Source organism: Aythya ferina, assembly GCF_964211825.1.
Source record: "Aythya ferina genome assembly, chromosome: 6".
NCBI lineage: Eukaryota > Metazoa > Chordata > Aves > Anseriformes > Anatidae > Aythya > Aythya ferina.
The window spans coordinates 30,750,984-30,769,145 of NC_140303.1; the positions used below are offsets into that span (position 1 = coordinate 30,750,984).

The 18,162-nt window shown below is 39.9% G+C and overlaps 1 protein-coding gene across 5 annotated transcripts in view; it reads right to left on the reverse strand.

The window, feature by feature from the left end:
* The window catches only part of THSD7B (thrombospondin type 1 domain containing 7B), a 316,607-nt gene that overhangs the window by 73,272 nt on the left and 225,173 nt on the right, over positions 1-18,162 (reverse strand). For all 5 annotated transcript variants that reach the window (XM_084524236.1, XM_084524235.1, XM_084524238.1 and 2 more), the window contains one exon: positions 3,164-3,342. In XM_084524236.1, coding sequence (XP_084380362.1) covers positions 3,164-3,342 — 179 coding nt within the window. The remainder of the gene's footprint in view (positions 1-3,163; positions 3,343-18,162) is intronic.

An 18,162-nucleotide genomic window follows, 5' to 3' on the forward strand; every position in this document is an offset into this window, starting at 1 on the left:
CAGAAGCAATCATAGCCTTAGATAAGAGCTCAACAACTTCTACATGCAATGCCCACTTTCTTTAAAAGATTTAACAAAATACAGTTAACTAACTCTTAAACAATTTTCAAACACTTGGAGGTACAAGACAAAAGTAATTCAACATATCACATGGATTTGCATTAGAATACTGTCATCTTTTCCCCCAAATATTGTAATTCACTATCTAATTTCATGGGACAATAATACAGAACAAGCTGAAAGCTAAAGTGACCGTATCAAATCGAGTGATAGCTCAGAGTTTACTTCTCACATGTACCGCACCAGAGAAACTCTATAGAATGAGAAGGTCTACAGGCAGAATGGGCTTAAGACAGCTGAAAGAGTGGTTTCAAGATCCTCTTGTTAACAGGGAGAGGCACCTCCAGCCAGGGGTGCAGCCCTCAGGTCCTAGGCAGCTCCCCCACCCCATTTAGCACAGGGATTGCAGGAGCAGCTCCAGTGTCTGGCTCCAGGCAGGCACTCAGGGCTCCAATGGCATGTTGTTAGCACCAGCTGAATTTCCTGCCAGAAGAGCCAAAAAACTCCACGGAATTAGGAGCGTAAACCCCATGGAATATAATGCAGGAACAGGATGTCTCATTATCTCAGTATAAAATTAAATTTATGCTAAAAAGTTCTGTTCTAAATACAAAAGCGAACTGCACTGCCATGACTGAACTGCTTCTAGGAGGACAGTGTGCTGTAAAAAGGTTTTTCTGAATCAATAATTGTTATATTAATCAATAAATTGTTTTGATCATACAAATTGCTCTTCTCTCTAAAGCAGTAGCCTTGCTGTATTGTATCTGTATTGGCAGGGATCTGGAAATGGTGGGAAATTGTAAGAGAGAACTGCTGGAATACTGTTTCAAGTTACGCTCTCTGTACTTAAATTCATGTCAATTTTCTGAAAGGCATTGGGAAAAAAAATGGACTTAAAAGGGTTTGACAAGAAGCCTAGAAAACACCTTTCAAAAGAAGAGAGTTAAAAAATTATTTGGCTTAATGAGAAAAAGACACAAACTGACCAAGGGTGTTAATTATAAGATAATGGAAAATGAAGGGTTCTCCAAAGTAATTGATTAAGTAATAAAAAGATTCAAGCTCAGAAACAATAATTTTAAAACAATAACTCAAATACTGGAGGAAATAATAAAAGAAATCTACTGGCACCTAGAGGAGGTTTAGTCTTGATTTTAAGTTGTCTAAAGTCTTTATCAAAGCATAAAACACAATATAGCATTGTCACCAGCAAAAGATAAAGAAAATCACGCACCAAGGTGACTTAGCTTTCTCATGCCTGATACCACAGAAAAGTAAGTATTGTATTTCAGGTATTTGACCCAGATTATGGGATTATGTAAAAATAATTAGAAACTCACAAATTAGTATATACAGAATTATGGAGACTTTTGCTCTAGGACTTAAACACTGCCCACCTCGGAGGAAAAAGAAGACACTGCCTTGCCCTGGATTAAAAATATGTGTCCAGCTTTGTTAAACATCAGTACAATCAGCTAACCTGGTTCGCCATCTGAACAGACAACTTTTTCGTGCTGCAATGTGCCTAAGGACTTCAGCATTTCTAAATCAGTGCTGGAAGTCAAAGTCCAGTGGGTGCAGAGCAACACTCGTTCCTAACTGCACAAAGGATTAAGAAGTATATGGGGAGCCAAAAAATACAAACACACACACACGTGTGCATAAATATATAGACATACTTATAGATCAAGCCTTGTGTTCCTGGTAAAGGGGCAAAAAGCACCAGCCACATTTATACTAATACCAGCCATAACGCCGATAAAGCTTACAGAGACACAATTTCCAAGTTTAAACAATTTCTTTCCTCCAGTATCTTCCAAAAGGGTATTGGAATTAGCAAATCTAATGTGTGTGGGAATAGACAACACTTTATAGCAATGTTTCCTTTTAATAGAAGTAGTCTGCTGTGTCTGTGGGTAACAATCCCAGTATCTTTTCATTACAAAGGAGCTTATTGTTACCTAACAACTTACTGTGGGATTTCATTCTGCTTCTCTGGCAATCTCTCTGATCTATTAAGGAAAGCACTGAGGTATGGACAACATACACTTTATTGCAGTTTTATATTTTCTTAGTCCTTGCTTCTTCTGTTAGTCTACTGCCTATGAATTTCAAACAGTAATAAGCAAAAAAAAAAAAAAAAAAAAAATTTAACTAGCTTCTCACAAGAAAAATAATAAACTGTGAGGAAAATTAAGCAAGTTGAGAATCAGGTGGTAGAAGCGGTGCTGCCTCCCGGGACACGACTGCTGCTGCAGCGATTGCACAGTAAACAGGATCCAGCAGCTCTAGCACCTGTGAGCCACTATACAAATACATCTTTGTAGGAAGACTGTTAAAGGCCTACTACACAAATTGTACAACATATTATATATATACGCACTCACATATTCATAATATACATCAAGTCCCTTTGGCATGACAGTTTCTGTCCTATTAATTAATTTTCATAGTTGAATTTGAAAGAGCGGGCCAAACTAATAGTACTTCATCAGTGTTAATTAGCATTAAGAATTAATCAGTATGTGTAAGAAATCTCTATTAGTTTTGTAGAAATGCATACAGCATTAAATGTCATTTAAATAGATGTTGATTTTTTTTAAGAGCAGCAGTTTAGAGATTATTTTCCTTTAATGGGACACTTCGATATTGAATATACAGAGGTTAATGTTGAAGGAAACTTGTGCTGTGTCTAAGGGAAATGTTGCCAAAAATAGTAATATATACTTAACAAATGTTTCTGCAGCTACCATAGTCTCGGAAAGAATTAAAGATTTTTTAAATGTCTGTGACATCTCAGTTCTCTGATGTTTATATGCTACCCAGGTGGAATTATTTGTCCAGGGCTTCCTGTGCTATGGTAGATAAAAAACTATCTTTATATAAGAAATGAGGTGTTTCATGTCAAATTCTGCTGTAACATGAGCATCTTCCCCTCAATCCTCAAGAAGTTCTAGGAGTACCTACAAAACCCAAAACAAAGAAGGGTCCCCGAGATAACTCCTGTTTGTAATTTCTTCACCAGCTCAGTACTTTACAATCTCAGTTAAAACTACAGTAAGCACATTGAGATTTCTTTTGGCTATTTAACACCACTCACCTGATTCTTGAGATCCAGTTTGGGGCAGGGGCGACCTCCATTGTAGGGCTTCTCCTTAAGCCATTTGGATCGGACTTTCACACCTGTTCCACAGGAAGAGCTGCAAGGAGTCCAGGTGGACCAATCACTTAATTTGCAATCAAATGGACAAGGAACCGTGCAAGATTCTTCAATGTAGCCTAAACCAAAAAATTAAGAGAGAGGTTTTAATCACCACAGCTCGTGAACTCTGATGATATAATGTCTCTGAAGTCTGTGTAATCAACCCAACATGAGAACTTCTTAAAGAAAAGAAATTTGGCAGACTGTCAATGCTTTCACATTGCAAGATAATGATTTTATTTGTAATGAACAGCAGTGACTAAAACTAATTTCTTCGTTTAGTCCAATTATTATTAATTTGGATGACCACAATAAAACTGATTGATATGAAGGATGTACATTGGCAAAAAGTATCTGTTGTGAAGTGGGCAATGGACAACAGGTGGTAATTATCCTTCCTATGAGAATCTGGCCATAATATATTCTGGAGAACTAAGTGTACTGCCTGATTTTGTGATCCTACAGTGTTATTTTGTCTGCCTATATGGTCACCCTGGGCAGGGAGTCGGAGCAAACATCTTCCCAGGAGACGTCCCATGGCCGGTGGACTCACCAGGGCTGTGCTCCTGGCAGCTTCACCAAGATGCACAAGGTACGCGTCTGTAGCCTGCCAGCTGCATCCATCTGGGATTTGTTCTTGGGAGAAGGGAGGAAACACACCTCCCTATTTTATCTGGTAGTTCTCTTCATATATCTTTGCAACCATTTTGACTATTCTGCATTTCATAAATGGCATATGAAAACTTTGCTTTCACCTTCACCTGACTTTACATAAAAGTGCTCCCAGGATCACTTAAAGTCAGAATACCAAATACCTTACTGCACTAAAACCCCGTAGGGTTTCTTAGGACAAAACCAGGTTTCCTCCACACAGACACAGCCCCACAGCTGGTTTAGGAGCTCCTGAGCATCCCTGCTCACACGCTGCATTCATTCTCCTCCAGTTTCTATTATCTGGTTGTCATGTCTGTACATACTATTTTGATTTAAACAAAAAAGAGATTTCATGTTCAACCATGAAAGTCAGTGGCTGCTAAGATCAGCCCTTATTACAGAAGGCTCAGTCCCTCTGACAGCTCTAGTAATTATGGTCATGGAAATAACAGAATTTCATCCATACTGTATTTCTGACATTTCTCATTTTTATGTCCTTTCTTTTTGTTTGGTTTTCAGCCCACTAACTCCCTATGTATTCCTTACCTGCAGAATACCAAATTAACTGATTTAACTACACTTTTAAGAAGGATTTCTCCCCTCTCTATCAAGATGACAGTCACAACAGCAGGGGGAAACAGAAATATACACAAGAAATAAAAAAAAGTAGAAGCAGCTTCCCTCCACAATGTCTGGACAAGAGCCCTGAACACCCAGGAAACACTGAAGCCAAGGCAGGGAGATTAATCTTGCCTGGCAGCTGGATTTACCAGCTCTGCCATGTCCAAACCTGCTGCTGACTTTAAACCAGGACCGTGTTACATCCAGAGCATCAATCCGCAGCAGCAGCATGCTGCCTCCCTCCTGGTCTTCATTATCAAGAAAGCTTTCAGACTTATTTAGACATCTCCCATCCAGAAAACATCCCCCTCCTAGGAGTACAAGAAATACTGACATTGTTTTTGCAAACACTGCCTTAAAAAAAAAAAACAAAAAAAAAAAAAAAAAACAAAAAAAAAACAAATGTAGTTCCCCCTTCAATGATGCTCTATTTCTTCTTTCTTTTGCTTCGTGCTGGTACTCTGTTCCCTCTTCCTTTGCACAGCCACCCTGTTAGTCTGACAGCTGCGATCGTTTCTGCACAGCAGTTCCTCCTAGAGCTCTTTCCTAAAGCTGCACAGCTGTCCCTGTACAGCATGCTCTGCTTCACTTTGCTACCTCTTATCTCTGTGAGTTGCGTTGCCTTTTCATTTGTGGCTTCAAAGCCACTGGCATTAGGCATCTTAATTATTTCCTACCAAACCCATTGGTGATCACATATCTGAGATAACTCAACTCTGCATGTTTTGTATTCTCATCGAGCTGACATTATACCCACGCATGCACATATACAAATATTTCCAAAATACACTCCCTTTTTTTCCTAAAATGAGACTCCCCAATTTCCCACCAACATTCTATTCCACCCGCTTAGGTTGCCACTCAGAGCAGTTCATAAGACGTTATGATAAGTAAAAGAAATTTTCTCATAATAGATTTATGAGAGGCATTTCTTAGGCAGTACTCTAAAGAGTTCTCTTCCACCACTGTATGAAATATCATTTTTCCTTGGGCTGTGTGACAGCCTAGGTAATTAACTCTCAACAGAAACAAAGAAAGTGCCTTGTTTTAAAGGAGGATTAGACAGAGGGGTTATCAACTTATCAGTGAAGGCAAAATGGGCTAAGCCTTTTGGCAGTTCAAGATCTACCTCCGTAATAAAAGAAATATAATAAAAAATATAAAAGTAAGAAAGAGAAAGGAAAAGTATAATAAACAAAACTAAAGAAATCTTTTCTATTTCATTGCAGCAAAGTACTGTGGGGATCCCTCAAACCACAGGATTTCTAAAGACTTCCTGGTGCTAAGAGGCCAGCTTATTCCTTTTTGAGTTTCTTCACCCATATTTATAAATTATATTAAGTATAAATAAATAATATCCAGCTAATAGAGCATTACGTTACCTTACTGCCCAAAAGAAACAAAATTTCCATATTCGACAGTGCTAAAGAATCAAAATGGGAATATAACTTTCTTTTAAGCTCTTCTCACAAGCCATCATTATATCTTCTATTAACCACTTGAGGTCAATCCACTGCTGAGATTCCCATGATCAAAGATTTCATTCAATAAAATAAATTCCTGCAAAAATCTTTCTGTGATGAATCTTCTCTGCTCAGATATACAATGTCTTTACAGATATCTTTTTACAAGAAACTACTAAATAATGTTGCACTCAGCTCATCTCCAACCCTTTCATTACTTTGTATCTCTGTAGGAACCCAGCAATGGCTTGCCAATGTCAAGGGGCTGAAAAGAGTTGAGTTTGGATACATACGGTAAACCTAGATTTGCACTTTTTTTACTGGGGTGGTGCATAACACAAGAGACAAAAAAAATAATATATATATATTATCATTTTACCCTAATTATATATTTTTTATATATATATATATATATATATATAATTAAAACCAGCTACTAATAACAAATTCTACATTCAGGCTATTAATGGTAGAAGTGACAGTAAAACACAGTTACAGACCAAAACCAGAGAAATATTTTGACTGTAACAGAACATGAATAAAGGAAAGAGCATGCATATATTTCTGAGTCACTGTCACTCAGCCTGGGGAGATTAACTCATGGTTGAGCTTACTCATATGGTTTTGTCAGTCATCTTTAAGCACCTCACTCATCCATTGCATTCCCCATTTTTCTCTCATCTGTAGAACCCACGATGAAAGATTTCTTGAGTTTCCAAGACCTATGGAAAAAGACATAGGCACTCGCAAACCCTGCCCAGCCTGTTTTCCATGTTCTCTCTTCTTTTGAAGCTTGCTTCCACTTTATTTATTCCTCAAAAGCTCAAATAATATTGCATTAAAGCTCATTTAATTTAGAAACTACATATGAGAGCCTTTGCACTGTCTGAATCATGCTCCTGCATGTCACTGAGCTTGAGAGCTTGAGCACAGGTGTCGCAGGAGGTAGTGACAGAAACTCCAATGCATGGGAAATTGTAAGTAGGCACTTTGAAACACGCTGCTAGGAATAGTCCTGAATTGACAGGAAAAAATGAACTGGATGAACTGGCTGATCAAATAAGGTGTCTTTTGTTTTGTTTTGTTTTTTAATGTTTAAGTGCTATTGTTTTAGTATTGATACATTGCCAAGATAATAGGACGACCAAATGCATTTACCTAGGCTGCCAAGCTCATTTTATTATTATTTATTCATTAAGAACAATGTGCTTGTTGCACTACAAGCCACAAATGGAGTCTCTTCCCTAAAGTGTCCATAACAAACAAAGTACCCGCAGAATACACAGGATGTACCGGGGAGGCACAAGATGTAACAACTATTATTCTTGTCTCATTTTTTTCTCTGCAACCCAAAAGCGATGAAGCAGGACAAGGCAGATGAATAAAGCAATGATGATGGTTTGGTAGGTGTTGGAAGTGCAGGCTCGAACGCATGGTGTAGAAACTGTTCTTGTCTCATTTTTGCTGTGCAACCCAAAAGAGCCAAGGAGATGGCTGAATGATGGTCTGTGGGATGTCAGCAGCGCAGGGGGATGGATTTGTACAGTAGCACAATGTCCTTCCCATCTACCCAAACCTACCCGAACAACACACGTCACACCAGGCACAGCCAGTAAGGGTCTGCAGCATCCATCTGTGTCCCCCTCCGCACTCACAACTGGATTGTGGTGGGAGAAGTAGGCAATTAGGAGGTTTACAGGCTAATGTGAGACGCTGACATCCACTTGATTGTTGCACTTCCAAATGATAAATTTGCCGAGGGTATAAGGTCTGTGTGCAGCGTTAAACAAAAGTGCCAAAAGGATTCCAAGAGGCAGACTTAAAAGTGATTGGAAAATAAACAACATTCCTCCGGCAGCTTTGGAAACAGATGCACTTCTAATTGAATTGGCTTTAAACTCATTTGTATCCTCTCTAGCATATTTCATCATTTCAATTAACAAACTTCTAGCAGTTCTACCCTTGTTAGTAAACCTTGAGGTGCTTCATAAAATTCAAGGTCATTACTAAAAGAGGGACAATTCTGCATCACCGCTACTGCCGCTAGTAATAACACAAGTAATTTCCCTTGGAGTCTCTAGGATAAAAGAGATCATCCTTCTACAAGCATGAGAGAAGCAAAGTGGACAGTGACACAGGAGAAATGTTTCTAATTACACAGACCAAAGGTAGAGGGAAAAAAAAAAAAAAAAAAGAAAAAAAAAAAAGAATCATTTTGCTATTTGGTAACCGGCTGTGAAATATGTAGAATAAGACCAGTAAATCCACACAGAGCTGAAAGTCTAATAGCTAGGGACTTCATTAGCGAGACCTGGTGGACCATGGCACTTGGCGGGCCAGATTCTGCTCTGCTAAAGCTTCGGGATCAAACACAGAGCAAGGTGGTGTTTTAATTTGGGTTAAAACTCTGCATCGAACAGCTGAGATGGGATCTGCCAGCTGACCACGGCACCACAACCGTGCCCCAGCCAGGGCAGCCTGTGGTTCATGAGCCGCAAGAGGAGCAACTCGTCCCAAGCAGTCCTGGTCCAAACATTTAAACCTTGCTCCAAGGGCAAACGTTATTAACTGAAGGAAACTAAGCAGAATAAATCTGGGATTCTTAAAGTTTCTAACAACTTCAGTTGCATCTGAAAAAGATGTAATATTGCCAGAATAAATGTTTAATCTTTTTTTTTTCTTTCCTTTTTTTTTTTTTTTTTCTAATATGTGAGGATTTGAGAGATTTTATACATTATTAGTTTGCTAGCTGGGAAATTTAAGAGATAATCTAATGAATTCATTCATTAAACATACAATGAAAAAACAGCAGAAATAACTTCTGCATCAAATATTTTACAAAGCTTGAATAATGGATCACCTTAGCATATTTATTCCCACTGGCTCTTCCCAACAAAAAGGCACATGCTCTCGTTATCTCGTAGGAGACTGATTATAGATTCTAAATAGACCAGAGAGGAACTGTAAAGAATGCTGTTAAGTTTAATTCATCGTTATTGTTATTGAAATTCATCCAAAGGTTGGTTTTATTGTTCAATTTCACAGCCTCTATAAATCCTGACAAGGCAGTCGGGTTGATGCTGACTTTGCATTATGATTCCTAATTTACTTTGATTTTGCATTTTCTTAAAAAATTTGCAAGCTTACACCTTGTCCTGACTTAAATACAAGCTGTGTTAGTTGCTATATTTAATCTGTTAACTAAATAAGGAAATTTCCTTTAATTAGCACATTCCTCACAGCATATTGCAAACCAAACCAAGAACTCTTCCGGAGAAGAGAGACTCGTCTGCTGCCTTCTGAGTGCAAATAAACAGGACCTCACAGTGTAATTCATCTCGCGGGGAACTTCCGACACAGACGGGCAGAAATTCACTGCACAAATCTGTCTTGGCTCCAGATCACAAAAGGAGTCCTGGAAATGATCCCTGCTCTGCCCGCAGCAGCTCCCCTGCGGTGAAGGGGTGGGCCGGCTGCTTGGGGGCCCCAATGTCTTAGGAAAGTCTTTACTCAAATAAAAACTCATGCACCAGGATCAATGGCGCTTAGGCTGGGAGCTCAGCTGTGTTTTCCTATATGCTTTGATCATCACTCTGCAACTGGGAAAATCATCTATCTGCTTTCTCCAAACAAAACAGAATAGCTTTTTTTTTTTTTCTTTTTTTTTTTCTTTTTTTTTTTCCCTTTGTCAGTGTATTCATCCTCTGCATATTAGGAAAGAAATTCATCCCACTGTACTTCATTAAGAATTGTTTAGTGTACATGTTCTTACAGGCAACTCAATTCATAATAAAAGCAGATATGGTAAAACAAACCCGAGATAACGTTTACTTTTTATTATTATTATTATGAGATGTAGATAATGAAACAAGGCTGTTTTTGAAGGCTGTACACACATCTGCAATACATCATGAAGACAAAATTAAATTGTCCACAGAACGTCAAATTCCCCACTTTCTCGTACATCCGACTTCTCTCAAAGGCCCAATTCCGCAGGAGCTGCAAAAACAGATGTTCTTTGCAGAGTGCCCTGAAGATCAATACAGACTTGGGCTATTTGGACCATGTGGGAAGTGTCTTCAAGAGACAAGGGTCCAGCTCTGGGAGAAAGCTGTCACCAAATGGCACCGAAACTATCTGCCCCCTCAGTAAATCACACAGGGCCGGAAGGTCAGTGGCTTCAGGCTCTGCTGGAGCACACCAAGAAACTCAGCTTTGGAGTTCGGGGCCCTCCACGGAGAGCATCTTTCTGCCAGTTCCTAAACATACGACGTCAAGCATTGTCAACACAATATGCCACCGAATTTCGGCTGCCAAATTATGACCCCAAGACACAGGCAAGCCTCATTTAGACAACTTAGTTTGCAGAACAACTCTGTGGTTTCCATTTTACAGAATAGGAAATGCTGATGCATTTCTTTGTACCCTGATAATTAGCAAGCGTTGTGCACTAAAATACTGTGATTATTTCAGACAGCATAAACGACCAGATGACTCTGCAGAAGGGAGCACAAAGCAATTAGATAAATTTGCAATAAATATTATCAAGAAGGCTCACGACAACATGAGCAAAAGATAACTTTTTTTCTTTTTCTTCTCCTTTTTTTTTTTTTTTTTTAAACATACATTCCTTGTATTTTAATTTACGAACTTGGGAAGTATTAACAAGTGTAAGGGCCTCTGCTCAAGAACAGGTCACCCAGCCCCTGGGAAGGCACTGAGAAACTCCAGAACCCTCGCTGACCTCTGCAGCCTCCCTCCCTGCCGTTGCGGGAGGCAAGTGACACAGTGACCTCCCAAATCAATACATCTAAATCAATACACTGCCTCAATTCCTTCTTGTCTCATTGATGCTAAATGAGAAACCTAACGACATGCTTTAATTATACTTGCGCCGTCCTGAAGATGCCACTAACCATTATGCACGTCAGGAAAACCTGTGAGCACTGCCCTGAATGGCAGATAGCTGCTGCAGGGTCCAGCCCCGGGCTCTCCTGACTGAGGCTATTCTGTCATGATGTCCTGCTTGCTCCAATAAGAAATTTCAATCCGCCTCCGTAATGAGGAAGGGACACAAAGACATCCCACCTTAAATAAAGATGTAGTAAATATATATATATATGTATCTGATAGAAACAGGGTGTTAAGAACAGGAACAGTCCTCCTGGCTTTTCACAGCTTAAGCGCAGGCAAGGGGAGAGCAGCACAACTCATTCAGATGATGGAAAACCTTGAGATGGAAATAGGACATTTTCGTGACGTAAGCAGGCCCCTGCACAGAGTATTGATGTGCTGAATTCCTCATAGATTTTTGTTTCAATTTTGCAGCGTGACTTTGAGCACTCTGGTTGTGCACTTCAATCTCCCTGCTGGAGCATTTCCTGGCCAATACATTCAGACAGAAGCAGAGAGCAATGTAGTCTTGTTAAATACTATAGTTTTTAATGGTCACTCCCCTGGTTTACTAAATACAAATGAGATCTGAGATTTCCCAGAGGGAATATGTCTGTAGTGAGGGATACCAGAAGCTTTGTAAACCAAGCTCATAGTTATTTAATTTACACCATCCTCACTTACAAACATTGGAGAACAGAGAGATTTCAAAGTGTAACTCACACCCAGCCATAGGCTAAGGAAAGATAACTGCTCAGATACTCATCAATATCATTACAATAATCCTTAGAGCACATTGTGTGTAAGTAAGTTTTAATTTTATCTATATTTTTTAATTAAGGCTCACTTCTTCAAAGCTTCTAAACTCAGACGTTGTTATGTTTCTAAGTGTCTCCCAACCTCTGATCAAGCAGACTACGTCATTCACCTTTAAAGATAGCCACTACTCGCCCATCTCCCCCTTCCATGCTAATCTGATTGTTGTATGCTGTGCCCCAGCAAACTCACTGCTGCCCTGGCAATCAGCTCATCTTATTTAGACACTTGCCTATGTGCAATAAGTGGTGTTCTTATTTTTGGAGGACTCCCGCTCCACACAAGCAGAAATACATGAATTTGTCTCTGAAAATCCTCAGAATATGTCAAACGTGAAACCTGTAAACACTCACTGGAAACAACTACGATGCCTACTATATGCAGGTTGCACAGGGCTCCCTACCAGTGGTAAAGATATGAAACTGTGACTTCCCATTTACAAATGACTTGTCATCCATTTATTTGCCTTACAGACTTACTCATTGGAGCTATATAAAAAGCAACCAGCTTAAAAACAAAAACAAAAAACATTGAAAAATAAAAAGCCTTGTAAGACACAAGAGGAATCCTGTGAACTACATGAATATATGTCACTTCTCAGTTCAGTTACACATCTCTCAAAGGGATCATGAAGCTCTCCATGAGCAGGAAAAGTAGAGGTTTTCACATTAGAGTACTCCATTCATGAAACGCCTTCGGTGAAAATAGTATTTCTTCATACTTCCAGAATAACGTACTAAATGGAACGATACATAGGGGGAGAAAAATGTTAATTCTGAGCCTATCTTTGTATGATAACATTTTGTTAGAGCCTTGCTTCGTAACAGCATTCGTAAATGCATTGTTAAGGATGAAGAGACCGGCCACATTTCAAAAAGATACCTTTACTGTAGCCTACTACACAAGTCAGCAGTAGATTGCCCAGTGCATTACCTTGCTATCAAAACTGTCCCGAGCCTCTGATAGACTACTTCCACACTGAGTTACTATTTCTACACCAAAAACGTTCTCAACTCCCATGGAATAGTTTTAATCAACCTGTCAACAACAGAAAAACTGACTGAACCTAATAATAGAAACAAAAGGCACGGCCATGAGCAAGGGTGGGCAAAGGTGGTTCAGCAAGCAAAGGCTCGCAGTGCATCAGCTGCTCTGCAGTAAGTACTCGTGTGCATGCCTGTACCCCCGGGGGGTTTGCATCTGAACCTATCAGGTAGGAAGCCCCAGCACATGGGCAGCTCATCCTCTGAAAGCCTGCAGCCTGATTCACCTTACAGGGAACGCTACTATCCCAGATGGCAGCTATTGGAATGGCTTCTGAAAAAAAAAAAAAAAAAAAAAAAAAAAAGTAATATTCCAAGGCAGAAAGCCAGTTCTGAGGTTCGTAAAAAATCATTTCTTCTCATGGGCTGGTAGTGCCACCTCTTCAAAAGGGTCATTTTATGGAATGCAGCAAAAAGCATAAAAGAAAGATGGGGAAAAAAGAATAGCATATCGCTATGAGTAAATGCAGCACCTACAGAGGATGGTGCTCAAATACCTAGTCCTCTAAATATTTTCTCATAAGACACATGCTCGCTTTCTATAAGAAGATACAGATCTGGAATAATGTGCATTGCTATGTATTAGTGCCTCGGGGGAAGTCTTGCTTTAAATAAACTTCTTTGATAGACAGCTTGCCCCATTCAGAAATAATGTTTTTTTGATGGCTTTTTACCTTTGATTCTGTTGCCAAAAACAAAAACCATAAAGAACAGCAATGTCTAAACAGTTGTTTTCTGATCCAATTTCTTTTGATAGTTCTTTAACATCCAGAAAGTAAGAGCTGTGGCCAAGTTTTCTTCTGAGTAGATGTGCATAGAAAAGGAAAGGAAGATATAGGGGAAAAGCACTGTTCTGTGAGCACTGCTATAAGAGCAATAAGTAAAAGTCTTGTATACAGACAAGAAATAGAGGGCAGGTCCTTTACAGCTCAGCTTTACGCCTACAGCTCCATCGGCAGCCACAGCTGTAATTAAGATTGTCACTTCGCACCCCCGGAAATGTGTAGGAATGTCGGAGAAAGGTCCAGAGGAGAACCCACATGGGATTTCAGGGCTAAATTTAGAAGCTATTTAGCTCTGAGATAGCCAAAAAAAAAAAAAAAACACACTCAAAGGTGACAACAGCTTTAAGGAGTCCTGAAGTGGGGACTACTAAAGTACTAAAGGCATGGTAGGACAGCCCTGTCTGCAGCTGGCAAGGCCATTCAGACACCTGTGATCCAAACCCAGCCTTAATTCCCATGCCAGGAGATGTGATGGACAGAAAACAAGGTGAATTTTTACCTGAAACTTCTTCCTCGAGCAGTCTTTGAAAGGCTTTGTCCTGGTAAGTAATACAGTCATTTCTTTATAATAAAAAGGCCACAGGGAGGCACAGGAAAAACGACCGAAAGAAAGAAGAGCAGGACAGTATTTCATTTGGCTGAAATGCCAAACAGAGGTGGTGCAGCATAGTCTGAACACTGAGCTTACATCTTACCATCAACTGATAGTGCCATACGTTTAAGAGGAGGCATCCCAGGGCTGTCAAGTTTAAGGTGCAGAGCTGGAAGAGGACAGCCTAGGCAGGATTGCCAACTTTCCTTGTAAAAGAAGTGAGGCGGTCAAGACTGAGGTTGCCAGAAAAGAGGCAAAATGTGTGGATGTCTGTTGGATGTTGTCTATGGCAGCACAGAAGTCACTTAAATCTAAAGCTGGTTCAAATCTGGAATTAATGGTTTGTGGTTAAAAAAAAATGAAACTTCAATATACAATTTTGTTTAGGTTAAGAACGAAATTAAATGTTTATTTTCAAAAACAGATGAAATGTCTGTCCGGAAAACCTTCTATTTCTGAAGAACTTCAAAACCAAATCGGGGACTTCTGCAACATTTTCATTCTTCAAAATAAAACCGACTACATAGGAATAAATTTATACTACAGCAAATGTCAAAACAGATACACTTGCAAAAATAAATAGGCATTTATTCTACATAGCTTTTCCAACTTAATTTTCCCATAATTGTTACCTTGTAGAAAAGATAAGTGTGCTATCAGCCCAGGATAGACTTGGGTCACATTTCTTTAATCTATTAAGCTCTGGTCAGTGTTTTTTTTTGAGATACAAAAATATCATTGTGCAGAAAGATTATTGAGGACCAGCGATTAAAAGCTACCTGAAAGTGTCTTATTTTCTCCTAAAATAACTCATCCTCTTTTAACTCAGATGCTTTCAGCATCCTGTGTCTTTCAGCTGGAAACAAAGTAATTTTGCTAAATGTGGAATTACTGCTTCAGAATTGAAGGTAAGGCTGCTTTCAGATAAGCAAAAAGATAAAAGCCTGAGGGTCAGGCAGTGGGTCCTTGTATTTGCTCACCGGTAGGTCATGCCATGTCCATCAAGCTGGTGGCCAGGATTTCCAAGTGAGGGAGTGCAAGCCCTGGAGGAATGCCATGAGCAGAAATACAGCACTGCTGTGGGCTGATCTTTCAGAAAACCAGACTTCACAAGTCTTGACACTACCTGGTTTTCAGCAGCAGGAGTTGAAATGCCTGCTCTATGACCTTTGCATACTGTCCTGAACCTCAGCACCAGGGACACGGCTGGCCAAGACAGAAGCAGCGCTGTCACTGCTAACGAATGCTGTCCTGCTGTGCCTCGGAGCAGGGAACGTTCCTCCAGCAGAAGCAACTCTGAGCTTTCACATTATCAAAGCTTTTAGCTCCTCCCAGTGCAAATGTTTGCTACTCCCACCCACTCCAGGTCCTCACGGGAGTAGAAGTGACATTCTCAAAGACTGACCTTGACAGCAGCATTCCTGGTAGCAGCAGGAACTGACCTGTTGGGAAGGCTCTGAGTGACACCTCTGCATCATCAGAAATGCCCAGGAACCCGTTCAGCAACCACAACCCCCTTTGATTTGTCTGGATGCAACTAAACCATGTAAGAAGACATTCTACTACTGAGAATAACGAGGTATATTAGCATCCCTGCCACGCCCTTCAAAAACTTAGAGATAATTAAAGCTTTTTAAGGTGACTGTAGGTTGAAGCCAACTGCTCCGTGATTTAAAGCCAGGATCTATTTGTCTGTTGTGTCTTTCTTCCAGGCTCCTGTTGTTGTGAGCAAAGCAGAATTTGAATAGTATAAGCACACTTCATAAATTCCAGCTTTCCATAAATTCCCCATCAGATCAAAAGCTAAACCTCTGTGCAACAGCACAGAGATCTCCAGCCTTTGATTTGGAACAGATGAGACACCCTATGTTCCTCTAAGATTTAAAAAAAAAAAAAAAAAATTGGCACAGCACAAAAATTAAAAAAAAAAAAAGAGAGAGAGAGAGGCAAAGGAGCCACATGAAATAATCCAAAACAAAGGAGGAGGAAATGCAAAAATAGTATAAGGAATTCAGATGACAGATTGAAAGACGCAGACGAGCTGCAATTAACAGGACAATTTCACATCCAAAGAGGATGCTCCAAATGCCAACCAGCAAACAGCGACCCTCTGGAGCAGCAGTAAGCCGAAAGCAAGATAATCCAGTCTTCTGATGGGAAGACTAATTGAGGCAAATTATCAATTATATTTTTGTAATATAGTTGGAGATAGTTATCTCTATCTGTAATTTCCTAATTGCATTTCCAGATTAAAGGAAGGAAAAGGAAAGCAAACCAACTCCAGGAGAAATGAATTAGCCCAATTTAGAAACTGCAAGTTATTTCTTGAGCTTACTGAGTGGGCCATCAAGGAAAACAATGACACCACTAAAGTAAAGTGGTACACCATCAAAAAAGCCAGTCATGTGAAAAAATAAATTTAAAAAGCTATGGTGTGTTGTTTTCTGGACATCAAAGAGTTTGGTGCAGAAGGCAGTAAGTTTCAGAAAAGTCTGGGGTTTATATTTCTTAAATTGGTTGTACCCAATGATCAAGAGCTAACCCAATATTTAATTGCAGTGATTGCTGTTGGGATGGGGGGGGGGGGGAGTATGTTTGGTGTTTTCCCCCCAAGTTGCAAATGCAGAATTCCCCCCCAAACTCACTGTAAATTCAGGGCCTCGGACTGTGAACCTCCCTGCACAGTGATCAATCTCTACATTAGACTCAAACTCATTGTATTCCCACATGATAACTGATACATCCACTTTGATACAGGTGAATTAAGTCCTCCTGAAGTGGCAAGTTTAACGGCCAGGTTTCATTCAGGGAAAGTGAAAATCATTGCTGAAGATGAAAAAAGCCCAAGGTTTGCTGTCTAGAAAAGCTAAAGACTGACCACTTTTATTGTCCTACACTTTGTACTCATTGTATTATCAAGTCTGGGACAAATTTAAATCTGCTTCCAAGACAAAGTTTGTAACCCTACATGAGTCTTTCTACATTTCATAAAAATTCTTCAAAAGAACCCAGCAAGAACTAAGTCTTACAAATTCTCACTTTTATTCAAAGGAGAGAAAGGAAACACATTGTGCTGGCAAAAGGACAAGGCAAGGAAACAGAGAGAAGTCAGAAGACCTGAGAGAAGAGGAGCATGCTTACCCCCAAAACTCATAAAGCAAGAACAATGCCTAGATATCACAGCACTCAGAAAATAAGGCCATGACTTAATTAGATATAAATGTAGTCACCTAGAAAATGTCAGAAGGTCAGCTGATACTAATTGTGAACAAGACAAACTAGGCTACTCAGAAAAACCTGTCATGAATAATTTCTCAGGGCTTAGCAATTCTGCATGCTTCTGTAATTTGCTTTTCTCTATTATGGTTGAATAACATTCTGCTAATTATTAATTGGCTAATGATTTGTTGCTATCACTAATTCAATAATGTGTTCAGAAGTGCATTTTGAAGGCTCCCAGCTCTTGAGACCATAAATATTGGCCTTATCTTCACTTGACGGCTCTGCTTGGAAGGCAGGTCCCAAGTGATGGAAATGGAGCTGAGGGAGCTTTCTGCCCACTTTGGAGCACTCTTTGCCCAGTCACAGAAATATCCATGTGCTCTGGAGAGGGATGCAGTGCTTCCCCATTCACTTTGCAGGGAACAGAAGCTGTCCAGCACTGGGTGACAATGAGGAGGAATTACAGCCTCAGCCACCTGCACAGGTACAGGATTCAACTCACGAAGGGTTTCGATGCACCACTGCTTTGGTCTGACCAGGAGTTCCAAAGGCTTTGCAAGGCTCAGAGTCTCACTGGACTTCTTCCCAGACCATGGTGGCATTGGTCTGCTTCTTAGTATGGAGAGATCATCCTGACTGCCTCCATCAAATGAGATCCTCTGGTTTGGGAGAGCAGCTTATACATCCTGATGATTACACAGGAGTCTGGCTGGAAATAAATAATTCACCCTTAAAGGAACTCTTACAGGGTACCCAGAAGGTGGAAACATCCTACCCCTCATCTACCTCCCAGTTCCAAACCTACGAG